This window comes from Typopeltis vanoorti, chromosome 12 (genome assembly GCF_054136105.1).
Source record: "Typopeltis vanoorti isolate ZY-2024b chromosome 12, IOZ_Tvanoo_1.0, whole genome shotgun sequence".
Lineage (NCBI taxonomy): Eukaryota > Metazoa > Arthropoda > Arachnida > Uropygi > Thelyphonidae > Typopeltis > Typopeltis vanoorti.
The window spans coordinates 41,963,111-41,981,656 of NC_143560.1; the positions used below are offsets into that span (position 1 = coordinate 41,963,111).

General features: G+C 36.1%; 1 protein-coding gene across 6 annotated transcripts in view; it reads left to right on the forward strand.

Moving 5' to 3' along the window:
- LOC150100731 (plexin-A2-like) overlaps nucleotides 1–18,546 on the forward strand; it is a 992,258-nt gene that overhangs the window by 964,071 nt on the left and 9,641 nt on the right. For all 6 annotated transcript variants that reach the window (XM_090402045.1, XM_090402043.1, XM_090402046.1 and 3 more), the window contains one exon: nucleotides 5,179–5,254. In XM_090402045.1, the coding sequence (XP_090258171.1) occupies nucleotides 5,179–5,254 (76 nt within the window). The remainder of the gene's footprint in view (nucleotides 1–5,178; nucleotides 5,255–18,546) is intronic.

Sequence of the window (18,546 nt, forward strand, 5' to 3'; positions counted from 1 at the left end):
ATGACTCGCCACAGCAGGTAAGCTTGCAAGTTGACTCCATTCAAGGACAGGTGTGTGGATATCTCAACAAACTGTGGCAAGACATCAGCAACAAGTAGAACTATACACCCAAAGGCCTTTAATCTGCATCCCTTTATCCACAGCTCATCATAGAGCATATTTTCAGTGGTGTTGTATCCATAAAAATTTAACAAGACACCAATGGGCTAATGTGCTCTTTACAGATGAATTGTTTTAATCTCTTCTTCTGATTCTAGATGACACTTGACCTGGTGTGAAAGTTGTACTGCTTACCATTGTGAGAATGTTCTTAAAAGAGAGAGATATGGCAGTGCTGGGGTCATGGTGTCATAGGAGGCATTATGCTTAATGGAGACACCAAGCTACAAGTGCTGGAAAAAGGGACTATCACTGGTGAACAATATTGCAATAAAGTTCTTCAACATCATGTTTGATTATTCCATGGTGCTGTAGGCAAAGAATTCATTTCTATGGATGATAGTACCACCACATTGTACACGAGTGTGGAGATACTTCTGGAGACTGAGGATATTAATTCAATCAAGTGGCCAGCACGCTCCCCAGATCTCAACCTCATAGAATACATTTGGGATACAATAGGGAGATGCATTGCTGCTTGAAATTCCCCTCTAGAAAACAAACAAGGCCTTATCTTGCTTTGAAGGAGAAGTGGGTAAGTTTGCCTCAAGAACTCCTGAATCACTTGGTACTAATCATGATACAACATTATAATAGCTGCATCTCAGTTTGGGGTGGACATATTCCACACTGAAATATCTCTCTGCATAGTTTTCTATAAGCACTGTACATTAATTCCTTAACTATGTCCTTAGGAAATTTGTAACTTTGCCAAAATTGTATTGCAATTTAATCTATATGATATTTATGTCCACATTTGACTGTAGTCATAAATTTTTTTCATATACAATATACAGGTAAAAATCTAGTCTGTCCTTAGCTTTAGGACACCGGTGTGTGTGCGTGCTTGCATGTACATGCTTGTGTGTGTGAACGAAGTGAAATTTGCCAAATTAACTATAAACCAAACCCCTTCAAAGTAGTCCCTTCCGAGTTCATGCGGTGATCCCACTGCTTTTGCCATGCTTCAAATGCGTCCTAGAAATCTTATTGTTGAAATAAGTGATACTGACTTATTGTTGGTGCATGCACTTGGATTTGGACAATAATATTTGCTGTTCTATCAGATATGCTTTATATATATATAAAAATTAAGAATCACATTAAGGGAAAAACACATTGTGTGTGCATGCGTGCACACATGCCTATGTGTTTCCCCTAATCTGATACTTAATTTTATCTTGCTGAAGAATAAATAGCAAGCACTTTCTATTTCAAATTCCCTGTATAGAGCCTGTGTAGCTCAGTGGATGTGGCGTTTGCACACCACAGCGCTAGGCCGCACGAAGGAAGTCTTGGTTTCGAGTCTAGTCGGCGACTAGAGGAAATTTTTCTAAGCCTTTTTTCGACCGGTTCCCGAGTTAGTCGATCTCTGGCACAGGCAAGCAGGTTTTTCCTCCCGGAAACTCGGGTTTTTCGTCCTGTAAACTCAAGAAAATCGACCGCAGAACCCACATTATTTCAGACATTAAATATATTGTGTTAGGGTTAGAGACCACGAGATGGCGGCACATTTGAGCCGTCTCTCTTCACTGCGTACCGCTTAATTAGTGATAGCCTTGGGCCATCTGTCTCTGATTGGGTACCAGTGGAGATTGAACTGCCCACTCAGTCTCCAAAAGTTAGATAGGGCTAAATGGCCTCGCCTACTCCCGTATATACGGGAATAAAAAGGCATTAGCTGTTTTTTTTTTTTTTTTTTTTTTTTTTTTTTTGATTCCCTGTATAGTCTTGTATCCTGGACCAATCTGTATGTATTGCTACTGAAGACCCAATAGCACAAGTCTTTTCTTATTTCTTGTATATTATTTCAATGTTAATTTATGTACACCTTTAGAACATGGTGTTAATATGCTTTTTTCCTGAACAGCAATCTAGCAGGTGTGTTTATCGGCTTTGCTCTTTTCCAAAAATGTTACTAAACCATGTATACAAGGGTGGTCTGAAAAGTTCTTGGCCTTGACCATAGATGGCAACGCTATTGGCAAAAAGTTGGTATATCTGTCATAAGCATCCATGTGAAATTGCAAGTCATTCTATCAAGCAGTTTGTTTTCTACAGCTGTCTGAAGCAAAAGTGTTCTCTGCATCCCTTGAAATAGATAAAATTGAGTATTCTGCAGTTATAAAATTCTTTGTAAAAGAAGGTTTAACGCCAAAAGAAATTCATTCAAAGTTCATAAAAGTTTATGAGCACTATTCTCCTTAGTTTTCGACAATTAACAAATGGACTGTTGAGTTTAAACGTGGTCATACCAACCTTGAAGGTGATCCACGTGAACAACGTCCGAAAAGTGTGACAACACCAGAAATCATTGATCAAGTGCATGATATGGTATTGGATGACTGGTGATTCAAAGTGTGTGAAATTGCTGAGACTATAGACATTTCAAAAGAACGTATAGAATATATTTTGCATGAAGAATTGCAAATGAAAAAGCTTTGCACAAGATTGGTACCGTGCTTGCTCACAGCAGATCAAACACGCACTCTCATGAGAATCTCTGAACAGTGCTTGAAGCATTTTAACAAGAATAAAACTGATTTTGTGCATCGATTTATTACTATGGATGAGACTTGGATTCACCATTACATACCAGAATTCAAAAAGCAGTCAAAACACTGGACAGAAGCCAATTGTTCAGTGCCAAAGAAGACAGTCAGTTCCATCAGCAGGAAAGGTCATGGCATCGGTGTTTTGGGATGCTAAAGGCATTTTGTTTATTAATTATCTTGAAAAGAGTAAAACAATAACCAGGGAATATTATTCTGATCTTTTAACCAGACCAGAAAAAATTCATGAGAAAAGACCTAATTTGCAGAAGAAAAAAAAAATCATCTTTGATCAGGATAATGCACCTGCCCACAAAGGTGTTTTGGGAATGGGAAAATTAAGGGATCTGCACTATAAATTGTTGGAACATCCATCCTATTCCCCAGATTTAGCACCCTCTGACTTCTATCTCTTCCCAAAACTAAAACTATTCCTCGCTGGTCAGCATTTTTCTTCGGATCAAGAGGTGATTGCATCTGTAGAGGGGTATTTTGCAGATCTTACTGAGAACCACTACAGGGACGGCACAATGGCGCTGGAGCATCGTTGGAATAAATGTATTAGTCTTAAGGGAGATTATGTTGAAAAATAAAAATAATTTTGAAATTATAAATTCTTTTTTTCATTGTTAGGCCGAGAATTTTTCAGACCACTTTTGTATGTCTGGAATGCATTTTTATACTTTGCTGTTAAGGTCTCGCAAAAAAAAGAAAAAAAAGCTTTTCATTTTTCTTCAGCTGCCTATCTAATGATTCAAAATTCATTGGGTTCTTTCCTAATGGTCCTTACTGTGGAATAGATACTAACAAGCCACTATTGTCCTATTTCTCATGCAAAATTTGCCACATCAGTCTTTTTAAAATTGCCTGTCATTCATTGAATATTAATGACTTCCTTCCTTTTTCATGTTGACTGAACGTATCATCTTACAGTATTATTTAGAAGTATAGCACCTGGTTTTGTCATTTCTCTCATTACTAACAATTATATGAGATTAGTATTTCTATAATTCTTGCTAGTTCCACCTTTTTTTCTGCTGATTCTTATATTTATACTGCCTATCTTCAGTTCTCTTGAGTTTAAGGTTGTTCCAGTAGATGACTTCTCACATATAAATGGATGACCTTGACCATTTTGTACTTCATAATTGTAGTTTAAGCTAAAACAGAACAAATTTGAATAGCTGTTATATAAAATAAGATATGGTTAAAAATCATATTTTTAGATACTTCCAGTGCTACTGACTAAAAGTCAGTAGTCATATAGTTATTGACAGCAGCATTATGAATTTGTGTGCAAAGTTTCGTGAAAATGACAATGAGGTGGACAAGACTGATGCACATCTAATTAATGCATTTGTCACCTACTTGGTCAATAATACATTCATCATCAAATTCTCGGTATCTGCCCTTGAGGGATGTGCAGGATACAAGGATAGTATTACACGAAAAGTTTGCATTATTATTTCCTGTTGACAATTTTCATCCAATTTAGTCTGTTTTCTAGGAAAAAAAAAAAAAAGAAAAGTTTTCGCCTGTGGATATTTTATTGATTTATACAGTGATGTTGCTTTTTGTCACCAGAAATAATAATTAATTATTATTATTAACACCAAATCTCCATGGAATCAAGACTCATCATGGGAGGTACACTGTTACAAAATTTCTGCACCGAGTGTATACTTTGCATTCAATTGTTGCCTACCAAATTTCAGAACCTTCCAAAGTGTAACACTGAACTGACGGTTCCATACTGTTGCCCACTCATATAATCTATTCAAATCCTCCTGCAATGCCACATTGGTTGATTCCTCATCACTCTCCCTAGCTTTGCATCATCTGCAAAGAGAAGAGTTGTAACTCATTACAATATCATTAATATACAAATTAAATAACAATGGTCCTAAAACACATATCCCTGTGGCATACCAATAGTGACTTTCCTCTTCTAGGATACTGATCTACCATGCACAACTTGCTGACTCACTACTCTATCATCCAATCCCATCTGCTCCAGTATAGTTACCAACTTGTGTGGCAATATCTCAAAAGTCTTTGCAAAATCTAAGTGTATCACTGTATATGCATCTCCCTTATCCAACACATTTGTCACCTGTTATAGTGTAAGCAAGTTGGTAAAACATGACCTCCTTTTAACAAATCCATGCTGACCAGCACAAAGAATATCACTGTTATCAACCCACTGTTGTATCCTAGTTTATCTGTTCAAGGCAAGATTCATGAAACACAGAGAGACCAACAATCATGCAGATACACCAAGCTATCAAAAATAAACAATATTATAGTGAAATACCTTTTTATTCATTAATTACTTAAATTGTATTTAGAAAAATAAACTAGGCCTACTTGAATGTTTTATTTTTTCAATTTAGAAGAAAAATAATTTTACAGAAACAATTTTAAGGATGCATGAAAACTACTCATTTTAATGATATGATTGTTATAGATATTATCGAGATATCAAGGCAATGGCTGCTATAAGTGACCAAGATATGAATGCCATGCTTGCAGAGGAATCCAGGGTGAGTATCTTGGAATGTATTTGTGCAATCTTGGCTAAATAAAATCTTGTTGTTATGGAATATACAGGAAATATAAATTTTGCAGCTCACACTTTTTGTGGTAGTTTTGGAACAGTGATATAATATTATAATAGTATATATAAATAGTATTATAAATGTGTGTCTGCATACAACCATTGGTGTTGGGTCCAACTCTCGTGAGCCAGTTGTTAAAATTTTTCAAATTTAGTGAGCCAGTTGTTAATGTTTTTAAGTCGGGCGAGCCAGTTGTTAATGTTTTTAAGTCGGGCGAGCCAGTTATTAAAATTCTTTATGAAAGGATAGATGATGAATGATAGTATATACTTTTTCTTGTAAATATTTTGAAATTGTATAATAAACACTTACATATATTATTATTATTATCATCAAAAATAAATGCATAAAGGAGAATTCACAAAACACAAACTCAATTTACAAATTGGAATTTGGAAACGATTTTTTTTTACTAAAACAATGTCTGTATTCATTAAAACACAAACATGTTATCAAAACTCCTGTACTGGGCATTTCAATAAACAATAATGTCTTATTTTTCGGTAAATTTCCAAGAACTTGCAACATTAAGTTCTTGGAAATGCAACGTTTTTGCACTATTGATAAATGGTCACATCAGTCCCGGGGTTCTATACTTTGCGGGGCCCTGTGCGAAATAGAATAGCGATGCCCCTCAAAGATAAAAAAATAATTAGTTTAGGGTACTTGCTTTGCCAGTGAGGGGCTCTCTACTTCCGCACAGTTCGCACCGGCCCTGGGTCACATAAAGCAAGCCAGTTGTTAAAAATTTACCAACACACCACTGCATACAACCCACTTGAGTTAACTATATATAGTATTTTGGGATCTTTACTAAAATGGATTATATCATGTTAGTTTTAAATTGGATCATTTTTGGTATCAAAATTGGATGCAACTCTGTTTTTGATGATATTCTTGCTCTCCTGATAATATTTTTCTCCTCGTTTGTCATTTTTCCCCCCCTTTTATTAAGAATTTAATATTATAGCTTAGCTGTTGATTCTCAGTAGAACTTCTCTAAGTCCAACTTTTGGAACACATTGTGGAGTGAGCAAAAATTTCTTTTCCATATTTATCTTACCAGAGCATTGTTTTTTCTATCTGAATACAGTCCAGACATGAATTAAAAATAAACACAAAAATAATTTTAAAGTTACTACTATATTTTTTGCAAAAGCTTTTTTTTTCTTTTTTTAAATAATTATTTCATATATGAGAGGTAGAACCTATAGCACATCAGTACCTTGTATGGATGCATGATGGATTGAGAAAGAAGAAATCTATTAATGTTTTTCTTGAGGAGTTGGAGGTTGTAGTTGTTGTTGTATATGGAAAATGCTTCATGAGAAAGACTGTTGTAGAGATAGGTGGTGGATGAAATAAATGACAATGAGGAGAAGCAGGTTCAATGTGTACTGAAAAGGGATATTTGGTTTGGTAGCTGCTTCTGCTGCTCTTGTTGTTAACAGATACAACAAAGTAGAGGAATGATAGAAACCTGTTCCTTGAGTAGTGACCGTGGAATTACTTATAGAAGAGAGCTGAAACAGTGCACCTGTGATATAGAGGTTGAAGTGATTCTGTGAGGCAGGGATCATCTATTAGCCAAATAGCTCTCTTCTGGACAGCATTGAGAATTTTTAGGCAGGTTTTAGGTACACCATCCTGAACATGTGAACAGTATTCTAAGTATGAATGAATTTGGGATTTGTATAGTGTAAGTAGCTGGATATGTAAAAAAATAGCATCTTGAGAGGAAGAGAATGCCTGGCTTTTTAGAAGTGGAGGAAGCTCTTAATATGATGTGTTATGCCAGGAGACCTGGAAATAAATGTCAGTCCAAAGAGAGATCTGATCCTGTCTGGTGATTTGTGTATTACTGAAGGGAAGGATAGTATGAAGATCATCATTCAAGATGTTAGTTGTAGATGATCTTGAAGTTTGGGATGTCTAAGCACTATATGGTTTGTCAAAAGAGTAGTATGAATGAACTGTACTATCATTAACAAAACCTGTAAATAGAATTGCTGATTATTGAGAGTAGTTCACTGATGTACTGAAGAAAAGTTATTATAATAAATTTAGTTTAATCCTTTATCCAAGTGTGAGCAAACAAAGTTTGAGCCTGAAAGTATCTTCAGGACTGGGGTAAGGTGGTACAACACCAGGGCAACTCGTTGCAAAGGTGGAGCAAGCTACCAACATTCCTGTCTCATTATCTCCTATAATGCAAAACACATCTCAGCTTGGGCCTGGCTCCCACTGAAGAGACCTCAATAAAAGTCGAAACTAGTCTGGGTAGTGGCCCTTCCCCTAATGCATAACATTAGACATATCCGCAAGGAGATGTGTTTTGCATTATAGGAGATACTGAGACAGGAGTGTTGGTAGCTTGCTCCACCTTTGCAACAAGTTGCCCTGGTGTTGTACCACCTTACCCCAGTCCTGAAGATACTTTCAGGCTCAAACTTTGTTTGCTCACACTTGGATAAAGGATTAAACTAAATTTATTATACTCTAACCAAGTGAAAAATAAACTTTCAAAAGTTATTAACGTTTAGAAAGGAGCTCTGAGATACTCCTGCATTGGTAGTGAAGCTTGAAAAGAAGGTGCCATCTACCACATTGAACACACAGAGAGAAAGCTATCTATTCAGTTACAGAGTGGGGCAGGTAGACCAAAAAAAAGATAATTTGTTTAGTAGACCTTGATGCCAAACATGATCGAATGCTCTAGAAATGTCAAGAGCAAATGTAGGTTTCTTTGAACCTCCTCTCCATGGCATGTGTCTAGTAGTAATGGGTGATGTAGTCTAAGAGGTCAGCTGTGGATCTGGATTGGTGGAGTCCACACTGATATTTGTTGATTAACTGGTGAACCTCTAGGTAGTGGAGAAGTTTATTGTTGATGACTTTCACCATCATTTTGAAGAGGATTGAGATGATGGTAATTGGTCAGTAGTTGCACAACAGGCTTTTATCTCTCCCTTTTTTTTTTGGAATAGATTTAATACATGCTTATTTCCATGCATTGGGATAAGCACCAACTGAGTACAAAAGATGGTAGAGATGACAGAAGATGGTGTTAGTTGTGGAGAATGATATTGCTGCAGAACTAACACCATCCAACAATTGGAGTACAGTTGGAGAGATGTCATCAGGACCAGAAACCTTTTTGGTGTTCAAGCTGTTTAATATTCTTCTGATGTTTTTTTTGTCAAAAAAAAAAAAAAAAAAATCAAGAGAAAACATGGTGGTGAGACGGGATTTGTCTTGTCTCCTGTCAGTTTTGCCTTTAGGTGGTGTAGTAGTAGTAGTAGTAGTACCATCCAAATGACAGAGAGAGGTGAATGTGCAGATAAGCAGAAGTTGTTTAATGGCCTTTACAAGGGACCAAAAGGAAGGTCTTCCTTTTGAACAGGTGAGTGTTCAGCTATTGGCCTTTATGAAGTCAGATTTGGATTTGCTGATAATTGTTTTACATTATTGCATGTAGACAGAGTGCAAAGCTGGTGTTCGTGTTGCAAGCTGTCTGCATTTAGTTGAGTTTCTAAACTGCTTTCAAGCATCTTCTGTTAAACCAGGATTCGTAAAGTGGATGAAAATTTTGGGTAGAATGGGGGATGATACCTTCATGCAATGAGGATAATTTTAGTGACTTGCTCAGAGCTGGTGTTTGGGTCATAAGAGCAGAAGCAATAATCAGACTATGGAAAGGAAGAGTAGAAGTTACAGAGGCCATCCTATTTGAAACTTTTGCATTGCCAGAGAACACAGTTGAGAGTGACTAAAGGGAGGACATTTTCTGTGAAAGGCAAACTTGTAAAAGATTATGATCTGAGTTAGAAGGTGGGGGGGGGGGAGTGACTATGGAATATCTGGAAGGAGAAATGATTAAAATGAAGTAATAGATCTGCACTATGATAATGAAATGTGAAAAAGTCCTTCAAAAAAATTCACAACCAATAGGAAATCGAAAACTCAGTTTGGGTGGTGGGGATAGGATTAAATGTAGTTGAATGTGTGCTTTTTTTTCTATTTTTATTAATATTATATATTTCTTTTGTATTCTTATTTATTTTTTATGACCTGGATTTATTTTTTCATAATCTGGAAACCCTATTCTAGAGACCAAATATAGAAGTTTTCCAAACCACTTCAGGGTTCTAGTGAGCAGAAATACTTGAACATTAAACATAGTTTGAATCATTTTGTATACATGTCTGAGATATTTTTTTAATTAAGTATTATTTTAACATGGTTAGACATTAGATGCTGTTATTGAAACTCCTCCATGCCCTGCCATCAGCCTGGGAAACAGATGAATCTTGATTCATCACTCCAGAGTACCATTGGTCAATTGTCCAGTTCACACACTCTTTGCACCAGGCCAGACCAGGCTGCCTTGTTCATTGTTGTGATGTTCAGCTTGTGCGCCACTGCTCTTCCATGGAAACCGAGTAAATGGAATTCTTTTCATACAGTATTAGTGCTCACCGTGGTGTTAATGTTGCTCTGGAACTCATCACAGATGGTTTGTGCTGATTGTAGCTGGTTTTTGGGTGCCACCCATTTTAACACCCTTCTGTCTTCAGTCATTTTCAGCAGCTGTCCTGGGTGTTTTCCTGCACTTGGTGATGCCAGAATATCTCAATTTGTTGATCGCATTGCCAACTGTTGATTTTGGATGCTCCATTTGAGCAGCAATGACACATATGGACATGCCACTAATGTGACAGCCCATGATGACACCTCTCTTGAAGTCACTGAGTTCACGTTGTGTTGCCATACCACCTGTATTCAACTGCTATGATGAAATACTGCTTCCTATTATCCGTACACCAGTTTTTATAAAATGTTCCATAACTTCATATAACAAGGGTGTCCAGACATGCCGGCTGGGGCGTCGCCCGGTTAAACAAGGCCCCCGTTGTTTTCGCCAGGGAACCAGGGTGAACAGCGAAAAGTCAGCTACTGGAACAAATCTGAAAATAAACCCCAACTCAACATCACCAGAGTTAAAGATCGGTACTATCAACGTAAGAAGCCTGAATGGCAAAGAAATGGAGCTAGCTGAGGAATTAGATAAGTACCAGATCGACATAATAGGGGTGACTGAAACAAAAAAGACCAAACTGGTGAGATCTTTCTGAGCAATAAATACAAAATGTTATATTCAGGCAATGACAATCAAGGAAAAGAAGGAGTAGCCAATAGTATTCAACACAAAATACGAGGCTAATCTTCTTGAATGGCAGTCAGTCTCAAGTAGAATAATGTGGGCAAATATGAGAATGGGGAACTGGACAATGAGACTTATTTGTGCCTATGGTCCCACAGAAGGTTCTACTAAGGTAGAAGTGGAGGAATTTTTTGATGCTTTAGAAAAAGCAACTGACACAATGAAAAATGAAAAGTTGGTCCTTGTTGGGGATCTAAATAGCAGAGTAGGAAATGATTGTGAGACATACAAAAATATTTTGGGAAAATTTGGAGAAAAGAGCAAAGCTAATAATAATGGCAAATATCTGTTGGATTTCTGCTCAGGACATGGACTGGTTATTACTAACACCATGTTCCAACATAAAAATGTGCACAAATTCACATGGAGAGAAGAGGCTAGGAATAAGAAAAGTCTCATTGACTATGTTATTGTTGATAGTGATGTTTTCTCCCTGGTGCAGGACACCAGAGTGCACAGAGGATTTGAAATTGGAAGTGATCACTATTTAGTCTTGAGCAGGATAAAATTGAATTTCATATTGGAAAGAAGAACATGTAAGAAAGTTTTAAAGCGAATAAAAGTTGAGCAGCTCTCAGATGTGAACTGTAGGCTAAAATACACAAAGATTATTGAAGAAAAAATGAAAGAGTTTGAGAACAGGAATCAAACCTTGGAGATTCAGTGGCAAACTCTGAAGAAAACATTGATTGATTCTGCCAGAGAGGCATATGGTGAGGTTATCTGTAAGGATAAAAAAATCAGAACTCCCTGGTGGACACAGGAAGTTAAAGAGGCAGTGAAGAAAAAGAAGAAAGCATACCAAAAGTTCCTGTCAAATAAGTCAGCTTGTGCTCTTAGAGAATATAGAGACAAATGCAAGAATGCTAAACACTGTGTAAAACTAGCTAAACAAAAGTCATGGGAGGACTTTGGCAAGAATATAGAAAATAAATATCAAGAAGGTGGCAAAATATTCTGGAGGTTGTTGAAGAAGCTTAAGAATGGAGGAAAGAGTGCTGTAAAAGGAATTAGAGATGATAAAGATGACATGAAAATGGGAGAAAAAGATATCCTTGAAGTATGGAGTAATTACTTTGAAAAACTGCTAAATGAAACAAGCAGTGATGACAGCACAGTGGTAAAAAACACTGACCAGGCATGCAGTCAGAAATACATATCCATACTAGAAGTAGAAAAAGCCATCAAAGGCTTGAAATGTGGAAAGGCAGCAGGAGTAGATGATATTCGACCAGAAATGCTGAAGTATGGTGGTATAAGAGTCTTACAGTGGCTGCACTGCATAGTTCAGAAAGCCTGGACAGTGGGACGAATTCCCGATGACTGGAGTAGAGCCCTCATAGTACCCATATATAAAAAGGGAAATAAAACTGCATGTGAGAATTACAGAGGTATTTCCCTACTGAGTGTTCCTGGCAAGATCTATGCAAGTATACTTGAGAAACGGTTGAGAAGAATTGTGGAAGAAAAGCTTGGTGAAGAACAAGCTGGATTCAGGCCAAATAGAGGCTGTCAGGATCAGATCTTCACTTTACGACAAATAGTCGAGAAAGCATGGGAATATAACAAAGATCTGTATTTAAGTTTTGTCGATCTGGAAAAGGCATATGACAAGGTGCCAAGAGAGAAGCTATTCAATACGCTGCAGTTATATGGTGTCAATGGAGCATTATATCAAGCAATACTTAGTCTTTATTTGAGTTGTAAGTCAGCAGTTAGAATTGAAGGAAGTACAGGAAGATGGTTTAATGTTAAATCTGGTGTGAGACAAGGATGTACATTATCCCCTCTGTTATTCATTATCTATATGGATCACATTATGAAGGAAAGTGGTATTAAACATGATATCAAAATTGGAGATGTTAATGTCAGCTCTTTGCTTTATGCAGATGATGTTATACTTCTAAATAAATCTGCTACAAGTCTGCAAGATTCTCTGACTAAATTGAATAGCTGTTGTAATAGATATGGTATGAAGGTCAGCAATAAAAAGACAAAGACAATGAAAATAGGCAGAATCATTGAAAATGTCAACTGTGTTGTGAATGGAGAACCTGTGGAAGAAGTAAAACATTTTAGCTATTTAGGCACGATTTTTACTGAAGATGGTAAATTAAATATAGAAATAGACAACAGAATAAGCAAAGCTGGTATGGTGGAAAGTCAATTGAATAAATTTATATGGAATAAGAGAGAAATTAGTCGGAACACTAAATTAGCTGTATACAAGACAGTGTTCAAACCAGTTTTAACTTATGGATCTGAGAGCTGGGTCAGAAGTAAAACACTTGACCAAAGACTAGAGACCACAGATATGAGAGTCCTGAGAAAGATTATAGGCGTGAACAGATGGCATCAATGGCAATATCATATTAAAAATGAGGATATTACGAAAGAACTTGACATTGTCAGCATCCAGGAATGTGTTAGCAGAGCTAATCTCAGGTGGTATGGTCACTTAAACAGAATGGGTGAGGAAAGATTAGCAAAACAAGTGTTCTCTGCCAGGTTGGCAGCAAAACGACCTAGAGGAAGACCAAGATATAGGTGGATTGATGCTGTACAAAGTGCTTTAGACGATAGAAATATAAGATCTGATAATGTTGGAGTCTTGACAAGTAACAGACTGATTTGGAGGAAAATTGTAGATAGGAAATTAATAATGATGTAATATTTTCATGTAGTACTATCATATCCTGTACACCCCTTGAAGGTACATGGCAGGAATTTGATGATGATGATGATGTTCAGACAATTATTGGTAATAGTGTATATATAGATTGAACAACAGTGGTCCAAGGACCGATCCCTGGAGCACCCCTGATTACCATAATTTTGGAATATTCGCCACCCATCACCCATATACCACTTTTGGATACCTGTCCATACATCCAAGTCCATGATTTATATTGCATTTCCATATTCTCTTGTTTATGCAACATCTTTTTGGATGATATCCTATCAAATTCCTTAGCAAAATCTACCAGTATCATAGTATATTCATTCCCTTTATCCAATCAGCCATAACATTATAAAATATGACCAAATTACTCAGACATGACCTCCTTTCATTAACTCTTTCTTTTAAGGTTACACGGTGATCAGCATTCATATTTACGAATTTAGGGACACCAAACACACGTGTTGAAATGATTATTTTACTTATTATTAATAAAATAACACTTGACGTTTCGACCCCTGTATTGAGGTCATCATCAGAAAAATACATGTGTATATGAAGACAAGCTACATGCTCTTGCACTCTACAAAGGTGAATTGAAAATGCACTGTTAATTGATCTTTTACTTAGCCTGACCTCTAGTGGTAAAAAAAATAACACAATAAACCCTGCTCAAGACCTTCCGTACTAAGCTTTTCTTCAGGACTTGTATTGTTCAGGTTGCTGTTTGCTATTGAATGTTAAAAAAAAAAACTTTAAGTCTTCTTGTATTGAGATTTTTCTTTGGCTTATTCTGGTTGCTATAATGGTTGTAAATGGGGTCCTCCACATTCTTGGAATGGTTAGACCGTCATTTTTGTTCAGGTTAGGATTGTGTTTGAGCATTTCACATGCTTCTTTCAATTTTCTCTCGAACCAGGTTTTGTTGTGGTGTAGGGACATACCAATCAATTCTGTGGTATGTCTGGAGTATGTGGTCTGAAAGGCCAGTTTTTCCAAAATGGAGGTATTTAGTGTGTCGTTTGTGTTCGTTCTTCCTAATTGGGATGGTTCACCCTGTTTCCCCTATGTATGGTAAGTTACATGTGCATTGTATTTTGTAAACCCCTGAGTGGGCTAGGTGTGGAAGAGGATCTTTGGAAGAACTGAGTAGGTGTCTTAATTTTGTCAGGGGTTTAAAGGTGGTTTTTGATGTTGTATTTATGTAGTGTTCTGTCTATTTTTTCTGAAATGTCTCTAACATGAGGAATGGCAATAATATTCTTGAAATCTTTTTTGTTTTTAATGGTGTCTCTGTGGAGGATCTTGTGAATAGTTTTTTTTACTGTATCCATTTTTAATAAACGTATGATTGATGAGCTCGTATTCCTGCTTTAGAGCTTACTCATTTGAACAAATAGTTTAAGCTCTGTGTTTAAAGGTGCTTATGACACCTAGTTTTTGTGTTGGGTGGTGGTAAGAATTTTTGTGTGTGTGTGTGTGGATATTTTTAACATTCAATAGCAACCTGAATGGTACAAGTCCTGAAAAAAAAAAAGCTTAGTATGGGAGGACTTAGCAGGTTTTTTTTTTACAACTAGAGGTCAGGCTAAGTAAAAGATCAATTAACAGCGGAGATTCAGTTTACCTTTGTAGAGTGCAAGAGCATGTAGTTTGTCTTCATACACATGTATTTTTCTGATGATGACCTCAATACAGGGGTCGAAACGTCAAGTGTTATTTTATCTAGTAAAGTGTAGCTTGTAAGTGAACCCATTTCTTCATGTGAATTCTCACCAACTTCTCTAAAATCTTAACCCTCCACTCCAGAGATATTGACGATTAGTAGTTACACATTGGTTTGTGCACCACCTTTGTACAATGGAACTATTGTATATTCTTTACATTCCTGTGGGATACAAACGTGACAAGGGCCAAGCCAATTTGACTGAACATTCCTTTAGCATATGTGCTGATATTCCACTTTCCTCTCTTGCTGAATTCATATCGAGATTATGAAACAGTTCTAGAACCTCCTCCTTATGCATCTCTTTGTTCATCCAGTGTAGTGGTTGCACTATGCTTTGTTACATACACCAGATTGATAGATCTTGGAAAAGTTCACCCTCATTATTTGAAGTATTGCATCTGTTTCTACATTCATTCTTTCTTCTACTTGAAGCATAATGATAAAATCTTTTGGGTTGTCTGTAGCTTGTGTAGCCCAGTTTCTTTTCATGCTCCAACTTAGCTTTCTGTACTGTACTGATAATTTTTCTGGCCTGCTCTTTATATATTTCATAACTCTTCCCCCCTCTTATTCTCACAATATTCCTTCCACATCTTCTTTTTATAGATCTCTTGCTTAATAAGATTGCACATCATTTTGCTCACATCCTATTTGTTCTTGGAACTCTAGGGACACATTCAGATACCACATCATTTAAGCATCTTTTCAAAGCTTTCTATGCACTGCTGATATCCTCTCCATTCAGTAACTGATGTCATGGGACCAAAGATGGTGTTTCCTTGAGTTTGTCATACTTTACAGAATATTGTGTGTGTGTGGGGGGGTTAAGCTTAAAAGCTGAATTTCCTTTAAAATATTAGAGTATAAATATGTAGTATATTAAAAAATCATGAAAATGTTTAATTTAACATATCTGTTCACAATAGCAGAACAAAAATATATCTAAAACTGCAAGCATGATAACAGGCATCATCAGATCATAATCAATTTCTTGATATGTACCCTCAAGAGGCATTCGGGTTACTATGACAGCACTTCACAATTAAGTTTACATTAATATTAATCTCCTCTCAACAATTTTCCTCCAAATCAGTTAGCACTCCAATATTGTCATATCTAACATTTTGTACTTCCAAAGCATATCTGACTGAATCAATCCACCTAGGTCTTGGTCTTCCTCCAGGTCTTTTTCCTGCCATCTTGGCCTTAAACACCTGTTTTTCTAACCTTTCCTCACCCATTTTATTTAAGTGGCCATAATATATCTTGAATATTGACAATGTCAAGTTCCTTTCTGAATATCTTCATTTTTAATATGATTCTGCCATTGATGCATCAGTTCACTCCCCTAATTTTCTCATATTTCTCATTTGATATTTTTCTCAAGAACCCTCATATCTGAAGTCTCTAGTCTTTGTTCAGTACAAGACTGTTCAATCCATAACTTAAAACTGGATTGAACAGTCCTGTATACATCTAGTGTAGTGTTTTGGCTAATTTCTGCCTTATTCCATATAAATTTATTTAGTTGACTACTCACAATACTAGCTTTGCTTATTCTGTTCTCTATTTCTATATTTAATTTGCTATCTTCACTAAAAACTGCCTAAATAAATGAAATATTTTACTTGTTCTATACACTCTCCATTGAGAATGCAGCTGAAGGTTTTGATGTTCCTCCCTGTTTTCATAGTTTTAGTTTTTTATTCCTGATTTTCATGTCAAATGTGTTCCAAATTTATTTTTTTGTTTATGCAAGAGATATAAGCTGTTATTCAATTTAATTAGAGAATCCTGAGTTAACAAACAGTTCTTAAAATCCTATTTTACTAAATGTTATACAAATTTTTCATTGTCTCACAAATGTCTGATAAATAGTCTATTTCAGCCCTGTCTTTTCTGCAGGCACTTCTCTAGACACTCCATGGAAGTTGGATGCCAGTTTGGTAGAGCAAACTGACAAAGGGATATTGAGAAGTAGCTGCTTGCATTCTTAAAATGATTCTGCCATTGACCATCTATTCACTTCTCTAATTTTTCTTAGAACTATCATATTAGCCCTAATACTTGATCAACTGTTTTATTCCTAACCTCTCAGATGCACAAGTTACAACTGTTTCAGAAGTGCTCCATGCTGCTTCTCCAGTATTCTGGCTAATTTCTCTCATATTCCATATAAATTTATTCATTTGACTCCTTACCATTCTGGCTTTGCTTATTTGTTGTCTGTTTCCACACTTAATTTGCCATCTTCACTAAAATTTGTCACTAAATAGCTGAAATATTTTACTTCTCCATTAAGAATGCAGTTGATGTTTTCAATATTCCTACCTATTTTCATAGTTTTTGTGACAATTTTTTCATAGATATGTGACAAGTGGACATCTTCCATTTGTCACCCATCTTCCCTCAGGCTGTCTGTCTCTTTCATTGTCCACCATAAGCCCACATACACACATATGCAAAGATTATACTACCATTCAACACAAAAACTGGGTATCATTATCCATCCTCAAAAATAGAGCTCTGAGACTTTGCTCTAATGGGAAGGCCTGGAAAAATGACTCAAACTTGAAGCAAAACATTTATTTTAAAAAAATAACTACAAGAAACAGTCAACAGAACCTTTCAGAAGAATGCAACCAAAAATTTTAAAAAATTACAATAAGGCCATAGCCATTTCTTACATTAGGGGAATGTCTGAGAAACAGAATACTACAAAAATACAGTATTAAATTCACATTTAAACTGCCCACAAAATTTAAAAGTTTACTCACCTCCTCTAAGGATCTTCCTTCCTTCCTTCCCTTGTCCTCCCAGGTATACCAAATCTCTAGTGCATCTGTAACTTATACATAGAAGAAACTGGATGTACAATCCCAATACAGGACATAAAAGAAGAGAACACAAACTGTACATTTAATTCCTGAATTATAAAAAATTAGGCTTTGCTGATCAGGTACTTCAAATGTGACAGAAAATGAATTGGATTTGTACCTAAACCTGATAAAAAGAAGAAGGAAAAAAATCAAAGAAGCTTGTGAGATGCTAATCCATCATCCCAATCTAATCACCTCAAGAATAATGACTTAAAAAAGTCACAAGAATTTGAATGGCTCATCTACCATCCACATAACATCTCCAGGGAGAAGGATAATAAAACAACTCTAACAGTTCTCCAAACAATAAATATAGATACTTAACCATTAGTCCTCAGATAAATAAACATAAATCTTGAAAATAACAGAACTGCAGAGAACTAAACCCTAACCAGCAGCCATTAATATAGTTTCACTTATATTATTGTGTTTATGTATTTAATTATTCTAGTTTTTTTTTTTTTTACCTTTCTTTTCTTTTTTTTCTTTTTGCTCACCAGAAATCAGGCTAGGATCAACAGTTGACCAAAGCAGTGATGCTGTAGCTTACTATAATGTATCTCGATGTGGCTTGTATCCCAGCATGTGTATATTATGTGTTCTTGATGATGATCTTGATATAAAGGCAGAAACGTTATTTTAATGTAAAGCAAACTAAGTTCTCTAACACGGTCATTTGTCTCCATAATTCTACACAGCAGACTA